The 16,030-nt window shown below is 47.5% G+C and overlaps 1 protein-coding gene across 1 annotated transcript in view; it reads right to left on the minus strand.

Moving 5' to 3' along the window:
• The window catches only part of LOC110536361 (neural proliferation differentiation and control protein 1), a 49,534-nt gene that overhangs the window by 17,254 nt on the left and 16,250 nt on the right, over nt 1–16,030 (minus strand). The window contains exon 2 of the mRNA XM_021622107.2: nt 263–424. Coding sequence (XP_021477782.1) covers nt 263–424 — 162 coding nt within the window. The remainder of the gene's footprint in view (nt 1–262; nt 425–16,030) is intronic.

Raw genomic sequence — 16,030 nt, forward strand, 5'->3', positions numbered from 1 at the left:
GGAGATGGTGGGATATGACAACTGAAATGGAACAATTCTTTCTGTGCGCTGGTTTTGTGTCACTGGGGCTGCCAAAGAGGATGCACCCTGGTTCTGCACTAGTACAACTACTCCCCATCCTCCACGCAGAACCTAATTGAGTAGCTCACACAACATTTGGTTCTGGGTTGTCGAGATTACATTGAACATGTATGGCTTTAATGTTCCTACACTTGCAGTAGAAAACCAACAGCAATACATTAGTAAGGGTAGGTAAACTTACCAAAATGAGGGGTGTGACTGGGTCTCCTCTTCACTATGCATCTGCCATGTGAGTTCTCTACCAGCGGGGTGAGGCAGGGGCCACAGTGTGAGCTGCCCGGCTGGCAGAAATGCCTCCTTGCTCGGGCACAGTCCAGGCTACGTGGGCATACGGAAGAAGACCCTGTGAAAACAGACAGACACAGACTAACATTAGTTTTCACATCCATTACTGGATCTCACACAGTTTGGATTTGAACTCCAGTACCCCTCCACCAAAAGTGAAAAAAGGCAAGCCTCTCTCTTCCTGACCGTCAGTGTTAATATCAACATCAGCAGACACATTACTTCATCGTGATATAATTTTAAATGTAAAAATTTAAATCAAATGTAAATTTAAAAACAAAGCACTGGTCTTTAAGATAATAATAATCATTGAGGCTTCCACACAAATTGGACGTGACACCAGAGAACTCATCTCATTATGCAGGCATTAAGTCTTACAGCCTAGCTATTATCAGGGAGCCTGAGGTGACAACGGAAGAGCGAATGAGAAGGAGAAAAGGGAGGAAATATCATAATAAATCATCGTAGTCACCTGAATGTACAGCTCTACCACACACCAAGCTACAGCTAATCAGACTAGATATGGGCCCTAGGGCGGCAGGTACTGTAGCTCAGTGGTTGGGCTAGTAACCGTAAGGTTGCTAGATCAAATCCCGGAGTTGACAAGGTAAAAATATGTCGTTATGCCCCTGAGACAAAGCAGTTAACCGACTGTTCCCCAGGTGCCGAAGAAGTGGATGTGGATTAAGGCAGCCCCCCGCACCTCTGATTCAGAGGGGTTGGGTTACATACGAAAGACACATTTCAGTTGAAGGCATTCAGTTGTACAACTGACTAGTTATCCCCTTTCCCCTGGTCAAAAACGGTGGACTAAATAAGGAATAGGGGTGTCATTTAAGAGCCCTAGTTTCAGAAGACAATATCTACTTCACTGCCTCTAACTGAAAATCAGGGATCTCAGTCACTTTAATTCTTCACTGTACCAAGTCTATGGTTGTCATAGAAACCAACCTCCTCTGACTTCAAAGTCTTTAGATTGTTATCTGAAGTTTGAAATAATACTGCAGGTTTAGGCTCCCATGGATGAGCACGCTGTTCCAGGTGGAAATCCTTCATTCTGACATGAAAAGATGAAGCCCGGAACCTACTTTTACGCTGCCGTTTGATAATGTTTTGGAGCCGGAGTTGGGCCAAGGTTGTGAACAGCTGTCTGATATATGGCTGTGTGCTGAAGGTGGGATGCGTTAAGGGAGAGAGCTGTCAGCTAGGTCACTTTCACATGGAATAATACCCCTTAAATGACAGACCAAAATAGTGAGTGAGTCAGTCTGCCCAAGGCTCCTGAGTCCTGCTGCGTTGTGTGTCTGTCATCATGCCAAGTAAGCCTGCTTAACAGAGTAAACGCCTGGCCAAACCCTTCACCAACTGAATAACGCTTTCCCCAGACTGATAAGCTGTGTGCCGAATGGCACCCTAATCTCTATATGGGGGTCGCCCTACTTTTTATATAGGGAATAGTGTGCTATTTGGGACACAGACCTAGTCTTTGGGATTTTCTGTGATATTTGAGGGCAAAAATGCTTGATTTTCCCACGGCAATTGTTCCATTTTGCATGTCAATATGAGATGTTTGTCCAATTTGTCTTGAAAATGCACTGCCAAGGGAAAACGTTTGTTGACGTGTGGCTTGAAGGATCCATATTATGCAGTAAATGTGCGGTGATTGGTTGAAATTGCGACCCCTCTTTTTGTACTGTGGTAATGAGGCAGTTTTATGTGTTTTATTGTGTAGTTATATATATGTGGGGAAATGAGATCGTAGAATCCTGGAAAGACTGGTCAGCAATTGTAGTGATGTGTTGTTTGAATGTCATATGTTGAACAATACGATTGAACTGACCTTAACCAAATAGGTTCTCCCCCCAAAATGTCTTCGGTACCTCCAAGACAATGGGTGGCAAAAATGGCTCTCGACACCTAGGGGTGTAACCATGTGACCTAGCAGGACTAGAAAAGTACTGCTCCCCTCGCTCAACTCTGGACCAGAAGGAGGGGAAAAAAACTCCATCTCCAGCAGCCCAACCACAGGCCCTGGACCTTTGCCTTTAATGGCCAGAACTGGTAACTGATACGTTTGGGGAAAAGTACCTTTTAGGGAATAGAACTTGTAATCCAGTACAGAAATTGGTACTAAACAGCCTCAGAAGAAAACAGAAGACTTAAGAGCTACTGTAGCCTGAACAGTACACTTAAAATAACCTAGAGTAGACATTTAGAGCACAGCCTCTGCAACTCAAGCAAGGAATCAACAGAGAAGAGCAACAATCATAAGGACACTAACTCAGGAGCAACCTGAAGGAGGAACCACCCAACTCAACCAGAAAGCACACACATCCATCTTTTTCCATTGTTATCCTCCATGTGGCCTGAACAATCAAGAAGCCACAACATATTTTGATTACAGACTGAGTTGAATAAAATGTCATGTTCAGGATCTCCAGACCTTCACTCCTTATCTTTCATTCTATTTCATGATCATTTTCATCATGTTTGTAAATATTTTGATGAGTGTTATTAAATGTTGATTGAATAAATACATTGTGTTTGTCTATATATACTGGTAAAGAACTCCAACGGATCCACATCTTCAGATGAATAAATGTATTACTCTAATTGTAGTCTTCTAGAGTTAATAACTCAGAAGTAAGGTCTTCCTGGAAGACCATTTTGTCCAATAACTGGACTGGTGCCCCATTAATAATTGAATAGTATTAACAGTGGTGTAAAGTAAAGTATTTTATGTAAAAAAATACTTTAAAGTACTAATTAGGTAGTGTTTTGGGTATCTGTACATTACCATTTATATTTTTGATAACTTTTACACCACTACATCCCTAAAGAAAATAAATGTACTTTTTAATAAGCCATACGTGCTTAGCAGGACAATGGTCAAATTCACACACTGAAGAGAATACCCCTGGTCATCCTTACTGCTTCTGATCTGGAGGACTCACAAAACAAATACTTTATTTATAAATTATGTTTGAGTGCTGGAGTGTGGAGGCTACTCGTAATTATTATTATTTTTTGCTTAATATAACGAATTTGAAATTATTTATACTTTTACTTTTGATATTTAAGTATATTTGAGCAATTACGTTTACCCTTAATACTAAAGTATATTTTAAAACAAATACTTTAAGACTTTTACTCAAGGAGTATTTTACTGGATGACTTTCACTTGAAGCATTTTCTATTAAGGTATCTTTACTTTTACTCAAGTATGACAATTGGGTATTTTTTTCCACCATTGAGTAATAAGTGTCCACAATACCCTGCACATTCAAGGGAAGCAACTCATTAAAGTAAACGTATCAATAGTAACCCTTGACTGACATCACATCCCTTTGGAGGGTTACGCAGCTGAAACTCTGAAAGGCTGCTGCGGTTGCCATAACGACTGCCATGGCAACTGAGACTGTGTGACATCATCAGGTGTGAGTCACACTGTGAATGCAGAAGGAGGAGGGGGGGGACCTATCAAGAGAGACAAATGGGGATGAACAAGCTAAGATTAAGAAAAACGATAAGAAGAAGGGAACATTTATTTTAAGTTGGCTGGCAAGACCAAGGACAGGAGACCAAGGACAGTGTTTATGTTAAGTAGTAGGATATGTCCCATTCTGTTTCTGATAAATGTTAGCAACCAGATATTCATGAATCCCATCTGAATGTAATTGTATAGTAGCTAAACAATATAGTGATCTATTGTTATTTTTTTGCACAAATTCTCAGATTTGTCCTCATTCTTATAGTCCAGGCCTGAGCAAAGTCCGGCACGGGGGCCATATGTGGCCCGCGACCTGATTCAGTACGATCCGCGGAATCATGCTCAGATCACATAAAAATAATTGAGATAGTAAAGGTTTGAAAAATGTATTCGTTATTCAAATGAAAAGCACAATGAATACTGGCCTTTGTGTAATGATTTAACTCCCACCACTTGTGGGACATTTATTTTAAAAGGCACGTATAAATAACAACTGTACGAGGACAGACAGTGGCTGACAGACACACCTCACAGTTACTAGCTAGAAATTAGCGCAAAAGGTTGTTTTTCCAAAGAAAAGTAGATAATGAATGTAGGGTGTTCCAGCAAGAGTGGACATCGAAACATTTTCTAAAGGAATTTTCACTAAACTGCATTCAGCAAATGACAGAATTGAGAGTGCTAGCTATGTACTGTCCCACAAAATTGCTAAACATAGCAAGCCATTCGCTGAGGGAGAATTCATTAAATAATGTTTAATTGACTCTGCAGCAATATGAGCCATGTTGTGGATACAGTCACACAAGTGGTAAACTTCATAAGAGCAAAATCTTAAAAAACACAGGCAGTTTGTCTCACTGTTGGAGACAGAGTCAGGTCATGCAGATCTCCCTCATCACGCAAACGTGAGATGGCTGAGTTTAGGGAAGTTGCTTAAAAAGGGTGTGGGACCTGAAGATTGGAGATTGCTGCGTTTTTGCAAATGAAAGGAAAATGTGGATTTCCCTCAACTGCAAGATGAAGAATGGTTGGCTGATTTTTCCTTCACTGTGGACATCATGGCCCTCAAATTAACTAAATTCCAAACTACAAGGGAAGGGCCTTTTTGCACATCAGATGTACAGCCTTGTCAAAGCCTTCAAGGGAAAATTACTCCTCCTGACCCACCAAGTAGAAGCCAACAATCTAACCCACCTTCTGACACTACTAGTCTGTTACCTATCAGATGACCAGTGGGAGTAGTATACATCGCTGCTGCGTGCTTTGAGCGGTGAGTTCTCTCGTTGTTTAGAGGATTTCAAAGTGTTGGAAAATGACATGGTGTTGGTTTCCTCTCCTTTCACCTTCAATGTGGATAATGCTCCCACTGACCTGCAACTTGAGCTTATCGATCTTCAGTCAGATGCAGTGATTGGAGAACTCTTCAAAACAATGTCACTGACAAGGTTATATGCATCTCTCGATGAACAAAACTTTCCAAAGATGAGGAGTTATGCTCAGAAGAGGTTTGTACTGTTTGGGTCAACCTGTGTATGTGAACAGACATTTTCAGTGATGAAATATAACACACCAAGGCACAGATCTTCTCTTACTGACTCTCACCTCTCAGCAATCCTGCGCATAGCGACATCAGAAACTATACCTGACTTCACTGCTCTAGTCAATGCCCATCAGAGACTTCACTTCTCACACTGAGTAGTTTAAATGTAATGTTGAGCTCTCTGTTTTTGTGCATCTCCATTAACAAGAGTTCTGTCCGTGGTGCTGAATGTAGTGTACATTTCCCTCCATTTAGTTCATTGCATGTTTCATAACGAAAATACCTACCAAAAGGAGAACATGGATGTAGTTTATTTCTGTGCATGTTAAAAAGTAAAATAAGTGGCATATCTGGATGTGAATTACAGTAGATATATCTGTCAACACAGTCATACACATGATGTATAATCCTGCAATGTGATTCTGGCCAGCGATGGCAAAAATATATTCTAATGTGGCCCTCCATGGAAAATAATTGCCCAGGCCCGTTATAGCCGCGTCCCAAATGGCACCATATTCCCTTTAAGGTTGTGGTCAAAAGTAGTGCACTATGTAGGGAATAGGGTGCAATTTGGGACACATACTCAGTTTTCCTGATCTGACTAACAACATTTCTGACCCAAATTGCTACTTTGCATTTGACAAATCAGCCCTCTCAATTGGTCCTGACAGAGAGCAGATCTCCTATAATCTTCATTCAGCAGCAGCAGGGTATAAATCACCCTGGCTAAGTTCCCCAGAGAGCACAGTCTGTCTACAAATCAGCTAGTGTAGCCTAGCCCCAGCCTAGAGAAAGGAATAGTCTTCCTCTGCAGTATGTGAGTGGCATTGAGATCCTATCATTTCTGGTTTCTATCACTTCTAACATTTCTAATCCTACAAATTCCATTGAATTCTGTAGTGAGTGGTATGAACACCTAACAAGATCCGTATCCACTTGTGATGGTCTTTAGGCAGCATCCAGCTGCTTACTGTCTAGGCTAAGCCAAGCATGCACATATCTGACTATAAGCCATTCAAGAGCGGCATTCTATCGTTTTCTTACCTTATCTGACGGTCAAGAAATCCACTACACTTTAGAGGTTACCTGGTCCATTTAGCAGACAGACCTGTGTTCAAATATTATTTTAATTAATTTCTAAATACCTATCTGGGCTTGGTTGAGCTTGCCTGGCTTAAATGGACCAAATGAATTGGCCCAAAACGGTAAATCTTGTCCACCTGTCACTCAAGGCAGGCTAGAGTAAATGCTCAAAGTATTTTACGAGTCATCTTTTTTCGACCAATTCACATGTCAAAATTCTAAAATGTGTATTTTTCCATAAATATAGGCACACCCTATGTGTTTTAATAAAATCAACTATATGTAGACTACTGAGCTTGTCTGATGCTTTAAGCACACTGTGGTTAAATAATTGAGACACAAATGACTCAAGAGGGAGCCAGAGATCAAGATGGCCTAACCAAAATAAAAATAAAACCTGTTCCCGACCTTCCTCCTCCAGCTTCTGCCATTACGTTGCCATTACACCCTTGGGGTAGCCAGTAATAGCCAGTAACATTTAGTGAGGCCAGTAACATTTGGAGTGCCAATTTATCTTACCATTTCTACCGATCTGCGTGCCAGTTATGACATTTATATGCACATTGCTCCACAACAATTTAATTTATTTTATAATAAAGCCTTGGTAGCTTATAATTTTCATTAATCACAAATGTTTTTATCTAAATAAAAATGAAGTTACTTTATTGCCATTCCCAACTACATTACCAGTCAACAATTGACACCTACTCATTCCAGGGTTTTTCTTTGTTTTTACTATTTTCTACATTGTAGAATAAACGTGAAAACATCAAAACTATGAAATAACACATTGAATTATGTAGTAACCAAAAAAAGTGTTAAACAAAAAATATTTTACATTAGAGATTCTTCTAAGTAGCCACCCTTTGACTTGATGACAGCTTTCACAGTCTTGGCATTCTCTCAACCAGCCTCATGAGGTAGTCAACCTGGAATGCATTTCAATTAACATGTGTGCCTTCTTAAAAGTTAATTTGTGGAATTTATTTTCTTCTTAATTAATGCGTTTGAGCCAATCAGTTGTGTTGTAACAAGGTAGGGTTGGAACAGTATACAGAACATACAAACATTTTCCAACCAAGCAGATAAGTCACGAAAGTCAGAAATAGCTATACAATGAATCACTTACCTTTGAAGATCTTCATATGGTTGCATTCAGAAGGGTCCCAGTTACACAATAAATGGTAGTTTTGTTCGATAAAGTCCATCTATATATCCCAAAAACTCTGTTTTGTTGGCGCGTTTTGTTCAGTAATCCACTGGCTCAAAGGCGGTCAACATGCAGACAAATACATCCTAATAGTACCGGTAAAGTTAGTCGAAACATGTCAAACCATGTTTATAACTAATCCTCAGGGTGTCAGTTATCGATAATATTTCAACTGGACAATAGCGCTTCCCCAGTCCCCTAACAAAAAGGTATTTTTCGTCGTCGTTTTTCAGAAAACAAGCCTGAAACCATGACTAAAGACTGTTGACATCTAGTGGAAGCCATAGGAACTGCAACCTGGGCCCTAATCAATTACATAGACAATAGGCATTCAATGGAAACCCACTTCCTGGATGGATTTTCCTTGAGTTTTCGCCTGCCATATCAGGTCTGTCACAGACATTATTAGCTTTAGAAACTTCAGAGTGTTTTCTATCCAATTCTACCAAGTATATGCATATCCTAGCTTCTGGGCCTGAGTAACAGGCAGTTTACTTTTGGTACGTCATTCATCCGAATTTCCGAATACTGCCCCGTCACTAAAAAGTTAAGACATGAAGGTCAGTAAATCCATAAATCAGCCCAAATAAATGCTTCACAGATATCAAGTAAAAGACATCTCAAAATCAACTGTTCCCGAGGAGACTGCGTGAATCAGGCCTTCATGGTTGAATTGCTGCAAAAAAAACTACAGGACCCCAATAAGAAGAAGAAACTTGCTTGGGCCAAGAAACACAAGCAATGGACATTAGACCAGTGGAAATCTGTGCTTCGGTCTGATGAGTACAAATTTGCGATTTTTGGTTCCAACCACCGTGTCTTCGTGAGATGCAGAGTAGGTGAACGGATGATCTCCGCATGTGTTGTTCCCACCGTGAAGCGTGGAGGAGGTGGTGTGATGGTGCTTTGCTGGTATTTAGAATTCAAGGCACACTTAACCAGTATGGCTACCACAACATTCTTCTATTATTCTACAATGTAGAAAATAGTAAAAATAAAGAAAAACCCTTGAATGAGGTGTCCAAACTTTTGATTGGTATTGTATATAAAAATAGACTACATAAAGTCAACAAATAAAAACATTGCAGCCTGCATGCAGGTAGAAATCACACATGGCCTGTATGCAAGGAACTTGAAACACTGTATCAACTTGGTCCAGCCAGAAGCTCATGCTAATAAACATGCAACATTGTATAAAATATTCTGTCCCCTCAGAGTTCTGTGCCAGTAAGCTCTGGACAGACACAGTTGTAGGCTATTTGATCCAAGGAGTAGTAGTAATCAGGTAGGCCTATTTTATGACATTACCACCGGATCAGAGAACAACATTTTTTTATCCCTTTCAAAATGAGTGGTTATCGAAAGGGAGGAACCTGGAAAGGTTTTTTAAATAGGCTACATTGAGGAACTATTGTCATTCTCAATGGATGTAAAAAACAGACTTAGTTTACTTGCTGTTTGAGTTGAAGAAAACATTTATTTGCGAAGCGCCACAGCTCATTAGTGGTGGTGAGTTAAGACAATCAGAAATACAATCAGATCCCCCAAATGGGAACATTTATAAGCCTACATTTGCTCACAGGCCAGGTAGCCTAGGCCTACTTCTATGCGTAATCAGGTGCGTGTCCTTACTCAACATTGACAGGAGCGCTCAAAACAAAACACAATGAATAAATTGACAACTCGGAAACAGAATGAAATAAATCAAAACTTCTTTCTCACAAGTGTAGACTAGGTTGTGCGCTCTGCAAACAACGTGTCCACTCCGACAATGAGAACATTAAGAGACTAATAATAATAAATAAATACATAATAATATTATTATTGAATGCATTAACAGAAATGACAGTAACCAAACAAACATTGTAGATTAGAAGTTATGGTAATTAACGGTCAATCAAGACATGCAATAAAACATTACTTTTTTTGTTGCAACTGATCGACTACCAAATTCTCGGTCGACCAACAGCCTATTGACCAAACAATCGACCATTCAACTGACTGGGATCAGCCCTAAAGTATCTTTAAAATGTCAAACAGTATTTGAACCCAGGTTCACTAGCAGCTCATCTACTGAATACAAATCTACTCTGACAGAAGAGGGGAATGCAGTAGTACGATGTCTCCTACTAAGCCCAACCCACAGTGGGTCAAGACTGTCTGACATGACAGTGTTTTATGCCTATGAACTGTCTGCCAGAGTCAATTACATTCAAACTACTGCAGACCTTTGATTTAGAACAATGCCAATCGTTTTCTGGAGAACTCTCCAATGAATTCATGATCAGAATTCTAATTTAACTGACTCAAACTGAAATTAAACCACTGCTTGGGGATTATCAAAGCAATCGGGAAGTGGAACAGAACAGTATTACAATGAAAACCCCAAGAAAAATATTTTTATAGTCGTCGGTCCCCTCCACCTCTCACTCAATTTATAGTCAGTGACATTGCCAATGTGAATGATTTAAACCCTGCAAGACTCAGTGTTTCCTTCCTCAGTGCCAGCTGAGCTGCTCTCTCCATTCTGTAGTGACTATCTATGTGTACAATGCCCTCTGGCTCCACAACCTGCCACGTAGCTCCTCCACAACCTACAGCGTAGCTCCTCCACAACCTGCCGCGTAGCTCCTCCACAACCTGCCGCGTAGCTCCTCCACAACCTGCTGCGTAGCTCCTCCACAACCTACAGCGTAGCTCCTCCACAACCTGCCACGTAGCTCCTCCACAACCTACAGCGTAGCTCCTCCACAACCTGCCGCGTAGCTCCTCCACAACCTGCAGCGAAGCTCCTCCACAACCTACAGCGTAGCTCCTGCACAAACTGCAGCGTAGCTCCTCCACAACCTACAGCGTAGCTCCTGCACAAACTGCCGCGTAGCTCCTCCACAAACTGCCGCGTAGCTCCTAAGCAACCTGCCGCGTAGCTCCTCCACAACCTGCTGCGTACCTCCTCCACAACCTACAGCGTAGCTCCTAAACAACCTGCCGCGTAGCTCCTCCACAACCTGCTGCGTACCTCCTCCACAACCTACAGCGTAGCTCCTAAACAACCTGCCGCGTAGCTCCTCCACAACCTGCTGCGTACCTCCTCCACAACCTACAGCGTAACTCCTAAACAACCTGCCGCGTAGCTCCTCCACAACCTGCAGCGTAGCTCCTAAGCAACCTACAGCGTAACTCCTAAGCAACCTGCAGCGTAGCTCCTCCAAACCTGCCGCGTAGCTCCTAAACAACCTGCAGCGTAGCTCCTAAACAACCTCCAGCGTAGCTCCTCCACAACCTGCCACTCCACAAACTGCCGCGTAGCTCCTCCACAACCTGCCGCGTAGCTCCTAAGCAACCTGCCGCGTAGCTCCTAAGCAACCTGCCGCGTAGCTCCTAAGCAACCTGCCGCGTAGCTCCTAAGCAACCTGCCGCGTAGCTCCTAAGCAACCTGCCGCGTAGCTCCTAAACAACCTGCCGCGTAGCTCCTAAACAACCTGCCGCGTAGCTCCTCCACAACCTGCCGCGTAGCTCCTAAACAACCTGCCGCGTAGCTCCTAAACAACCTGCCGCGTAGCTCCTAAACAACCTGCCGCGTAGCTCCTAAACAACCTGCCGCGTAGCTCCTCCGCAACCTGCCGTAGCTCCTCCGCAAACTGCCGCGTAGCTCCTCCGCAAACTGCCGCGTAGCTCCTCCGCAAACTGCCGCGTAGCTCCTCCGCAAACTGCCGCGTAGCTCCTCCGCAAACTGCCGCGTAGCTCCTCCGCAAACTGCCGCGTAGCTCCTCCGCAAACTGCCGCGTAGCTCCTCCGCAACCTGCCGCGTAGCTCCTCCGCAACCTGCCGCGTAGCTCCTCCGCAACCTGCCGCGTAGCTCCTCCGCAACCTGCCGCGTAGCTCCTCCGCAACCTGCCGCGTAGCTCCTCCGCAACCTGCCGCGTAGCTCCTCCGCAACCTGCCGCGTAGCTCCTCCACAACCTGCCGCGTAGCTCCTCCACAACCTGCTGCGTAGCTCCTCCACAACCTACAGCGTAGCTCCTCCACAACCTGCCACGTAGCTCCTCCACAACCTACAGCGTAGCTCCTCCACAACCTGCCGCGTAGCTCCTCCACAACCTGCAGCGAAGCTCCTCCACAACCTACAGCGTAGCTCCTGCACAAACTGCAGCGTAGCTCCTCCACAACCTACAGCGTAGCTCCTGCACAAACTGCCGCGTAGCTCCTCCACAAACTGCCGCGTAGCTCCTAAGCAACCTGCCGCGTAGCTCCTCCACAACCTGCTGCGTACCTCCTCCACAACCTACAGCGTAGCTCCTAAACAACCTGCCGCGTAGCTCCTCCACAACCTGCTGCGTACCTCCTCCACAACCTACAGCGTAGCTCCTAAACAACCTGCCGCGTAGCTCCTCCACAACCTGCTGCGTACCTCCTCCACAACCTACAGCGTAACTCCTAAACAACCTGCCGCGTAGCTCCTCCACAACCTGCAGCGTAGCTCCTAAGCAACCTACAGCGTAACTCCTAAGCAACCTGCAGCGTAGCTCCTCCAAACCTGCCGCGTAGCTCCTAAACAACCTGCAGCGTAGCTCCTAAACAACCTCCAGCGTAGCTCCTCCACAACCTGCCACTCCACAAACTGCCGCGTAGCTCCTCCACAACCTGCCGCGTAGCTCCTAAGCAACCTGCCGCGTAGCTCCTAAGCAACCTGCCGCGTAGCTCCTAAGCAACCTGCCGCGTAGCTCCTAAGCAACCTGCCGCGTAGCTCCTAAACAACCTGCCGCGTAGCTCCTCCACAACCTGCCGCGTAGCTCCTAAACAACCTGCCGCGTAGCTCCTAAACAACCTGCCGCGTAGCTCCTAAACAACCTGCCGCGTAGCTCCTAAACAACCTGCCGCGTAGCTCCTAAACAACCTGCCGCGTAGCTCCTCCGCAACCTGCCGTAGCTCCTCCGCAAACTGCCGCGTAGCTCCTCCGCAAACTGCCGCGTAGCTCCTCCGCAAACTGCCGCGTAGCTCCTCCGCAAACTGCCGCGTAGCTCCTCCGCAAACTGCCGCGTAGCTCCTCCGCAAACTGCCGCGTAGCTCCTCCGCAAACTGCCGCGTAGCTCCTCCGCAACCTGCCGCGTAGCTCCTCCGCAACCTGCCGCGTAGCTCCTCCGCAACCTGCCGCGTAGCTCCTCCGCAACCTGCCGCGTAGCTCCTCCGCAACCTGCCGCGTAGCTCCTCCGCAACCTGCCGCGTAGCTCCTCCGCAACCTGCCGCGTAGCTCCTCCGCAACCTGCCGCGTAGCTCCTCCGCAACCTGCCGCGTAGCTCCTCCGCAACCTGCAGCGTAGCTCCTCCACAGCCTGCAGCGTAGCTCCTCCACAACCTGCAGCGTAGCTCCTCCACAACCTGCAGCGTAGCTCCTCCACAACCTGCCGCGTAGCTCCTAAACAACCTGCCGCGTAGCTCCTAAACAACCTGCCGCGTAGCTCCTCCACAACCGGCAGCATAGCTCCTAAGCAACCTGCAGCGTAATTCCTAAGCAACCTGCAGCATAGCTCCTAAGCAACCTGCAGCGTAGCTCCTCCACAACCTGCCGCGTAGCTCCTAAACAACCTGCAGCGTAGCCCCTAAACAACTTGCCGCGTAGCTCCTAAACAACCTGCCGCGTAGCTCCTCCACAACCTGCAGCGTAGCTCCTAAGCAACCTGCAGCGTAATTCCTAAGCAACCTGCAGCATAGCTCCTAAGCAACCTGCAGCGTAGCTCCTCCACAACCTGCCGCGTAGCTCCTAAACAACCTGCAGCGTAGCCCCTAAACAACTTGCCGCGTAGCTCCTAAACAACCTGCCGCGTAGCTCCTCCAAACCTGCCGCGTAGCTCCTAAACAACCTGCAGCGTAGCTCCTAAACAACCTCCAGCGTAGCTCCTCCACAACCTGCCACTCCACAAACTGCCGCGTAGCTCCTCCACAACCTGCCGCGTAGCTCCTAAGCAACCTGCCGCGTAGCTCCTAAGCAACCTGCCGCGTAGCTCCTAAGCAACCTGCCGCGTAGCTCCTAAGCAACCTGCCGCGTAGCTCCTAAACAACCTGCCGCGTAGCTCCTCCACAACCTGCCGCGTAGCTCCTAAACAACCTGCCGCGTAGCTCCTAAACAACCTGCCGCGTAGCTCCTAAACAACCTGCCGCGTAGCTCCTAAACAACCTGCCGCGTAGCTCCTAAACAACCTGCCGCGTAGCTCCTCCGCAACCTGCCGTAGCTCCTCCGCAAACTGCCGCGTAGCTCCTCCGCAAACTGCCGCGTAGCTCCTCCGCAAACTGCCGCGTAGCTCCTCCGCAAACTGCCGCGTAGCTCCTCCGCAAACTGCCGCGTAGCTCCTCCGCAAACTGCCGCGTAGCTCCTCCGCAAACTGCCGCGTAGCTCCTCCGCAACCTGCCGCGTAGCTCCTCCGCAACCTGCCGCGTAGCTCCTCCGCAACCTGCCGCGTAGCTCCTCCGCAACCTGCCGCGTAGCTCCTCCGCAACCTGCCGCGTAGCTCCTCCGCAACCTGCCGCGTAGCTCCTCCGCAACCTGCCGCGTAGCTCCTCCGCAACCTGCCGCGTAGCTCCTCCGCAACCTGCAGCGAAGCTCCTCCACAACCTACAGCGTAGCTCCTGCACAAACTGCAGCGTAGCTCCTCCACAACCTACAGCGTAGCTCCTGCACAAACTGCAGCGTAGCTCCTCCACAACCTACAGCGTAGCTCCTAAGCAACCTGCCGCGTAGCTCCTCCACAACCTGCCGCGTAGCTCCTCCACAACCTGCAGCGTAGCTCCTCCACAACCTGCTGCGTACCTCCTCCACAACCTACAGCGTAGCTCCTAAACAACCTGCCGCGTAGCTCCTCCACAACCTGCTGCGTACCTCCTCCACAACCTACAGCGTAGCTCCTAAACAACCTGCCGCGTAGCTCCTCCACAACCTGCTGCGTACCTCCTCCACAACCTACAGCGTAACTCCTAAACAACCTGCCGCGTAGCTCCTCCACAACCTGCAGCGTAGCTCCTAAGCAACCTACAGCGTAACTCCTAAGCAACCTGCAGCGTAGCTCCTCCAAACCTGCCGCGTAGCTCCTAAACAACCTGCAGCGTAGCTCCTAAACAACCTCCAGCGTAGCTCCTCCACAACCTGCCACTCCACAAACTGCCGCGTAGCTCCTCCACAACCTGCCGCGTAGCTCCTAAGCAACCTGCCGCGTAGCTCCTAAGCAACCTGCCGCGTAGCTCCTAAGCAACCTGCCGCGTAGCTCCTAAGCAACCTGCCGCGTAGCTCCTAAGCAACCTGCCGCGTAGCTCCTAAACAACCTGCCGCGTAGCTCCTAAACAACCTGCCGCGTAGCTCCTCCACAACCTGCCGCGTAGCTCCTAAACAACCTGCCGCGTAGCTCCTAAACAACCTGCCGCGTAGCTCCTAAACAACCTGCCGCGTAGCTCCTCCGCAACCTGCCGTAGCTCCTCCGCAAACTGCCGCGTAGCTCCTCCGCAAACTGCCGCGTAGCTCCTCCGCAAACTGCCGCGTAGCTCCTCCGCAAACTGCCGCGTAGCTCCTCCGCAAACTGCCGCGTAGCTCCTCCGCAAACTGCCGCGTAGCTCCTCCGCAAACTGCCGCGTAGCTCCTCCGCAACCTGCCGCGTAGCTCCTCCGCAACCTGCCGCGTAGCTCCTCCGCAACCTGCCGCGTAGCTCCTCCGCAACCTGCCGCGTAGCTCCTCCGCAACCTGCCGCGTAGCTCCTCCGCAACCTGCCGCGTAGCTCCTCCGCAACCTGCCGCGTAGCTCCTCCACAACCTGCCGCGTAGCTCCTCCACAACCTGCTGCGTAGCTCCTCCACAACCTACAGCGTAGCTCCTCCACAACCTGCCACGTAGCTCCTCCACAACCTACAGCGTAGCTCCTCCACAACCTGCCGCGTAGCTCCTCCACAACCTGCAGCGAAGCTCCTCCACAACCTACAGCGTAGCTCCTGCACAAACTGCAGCGTAGCTCCTCCACAACCTACAGCGTAGCTCCTGCACAAACTGCCGCGTAGCTCCTCCACAAACTGCCGCGTAGCTCCTAAGCAACCTGCCGCGTAGCTCCTCCACAACCTGCTGCGTACCTCCTCCACAACCTACAGCGTAGCTCCTAAACAACCTGCCGCGTAGCTCCTCCACAACCTGCTGCGTACCTCCTCCACAACCTACAGCGTAGCTCCTAAACAACCTGCCGCGTAGCTCCTCCACAACCTGCTGCGTACCTCCTCCACAACCTACAGCGTAACTCCTAAACAACCTGCCGCGTAGCTCCTCCACAACCTGCAGCGTAGCTCCTAAGCAACCTACAGCGTAACTCCTAA

The sequence above is a fragment of the Oncorhynchus mykiss genome, chromosome 11 (genome assembly GCF_013265735.2).
Source record: "Oncorhynchus mykiss isolate Arlee chromosome 11, USDA_OmykA_1.1, whole genome shotgun sequence".
Classification (NCBI taxonomy): Eukaryota; Metazoa; Chordata; class Actinopteri; order Salmoniformes; family Salmonidae; genus Oncorhynchus; species Oncorhynchus mykiss.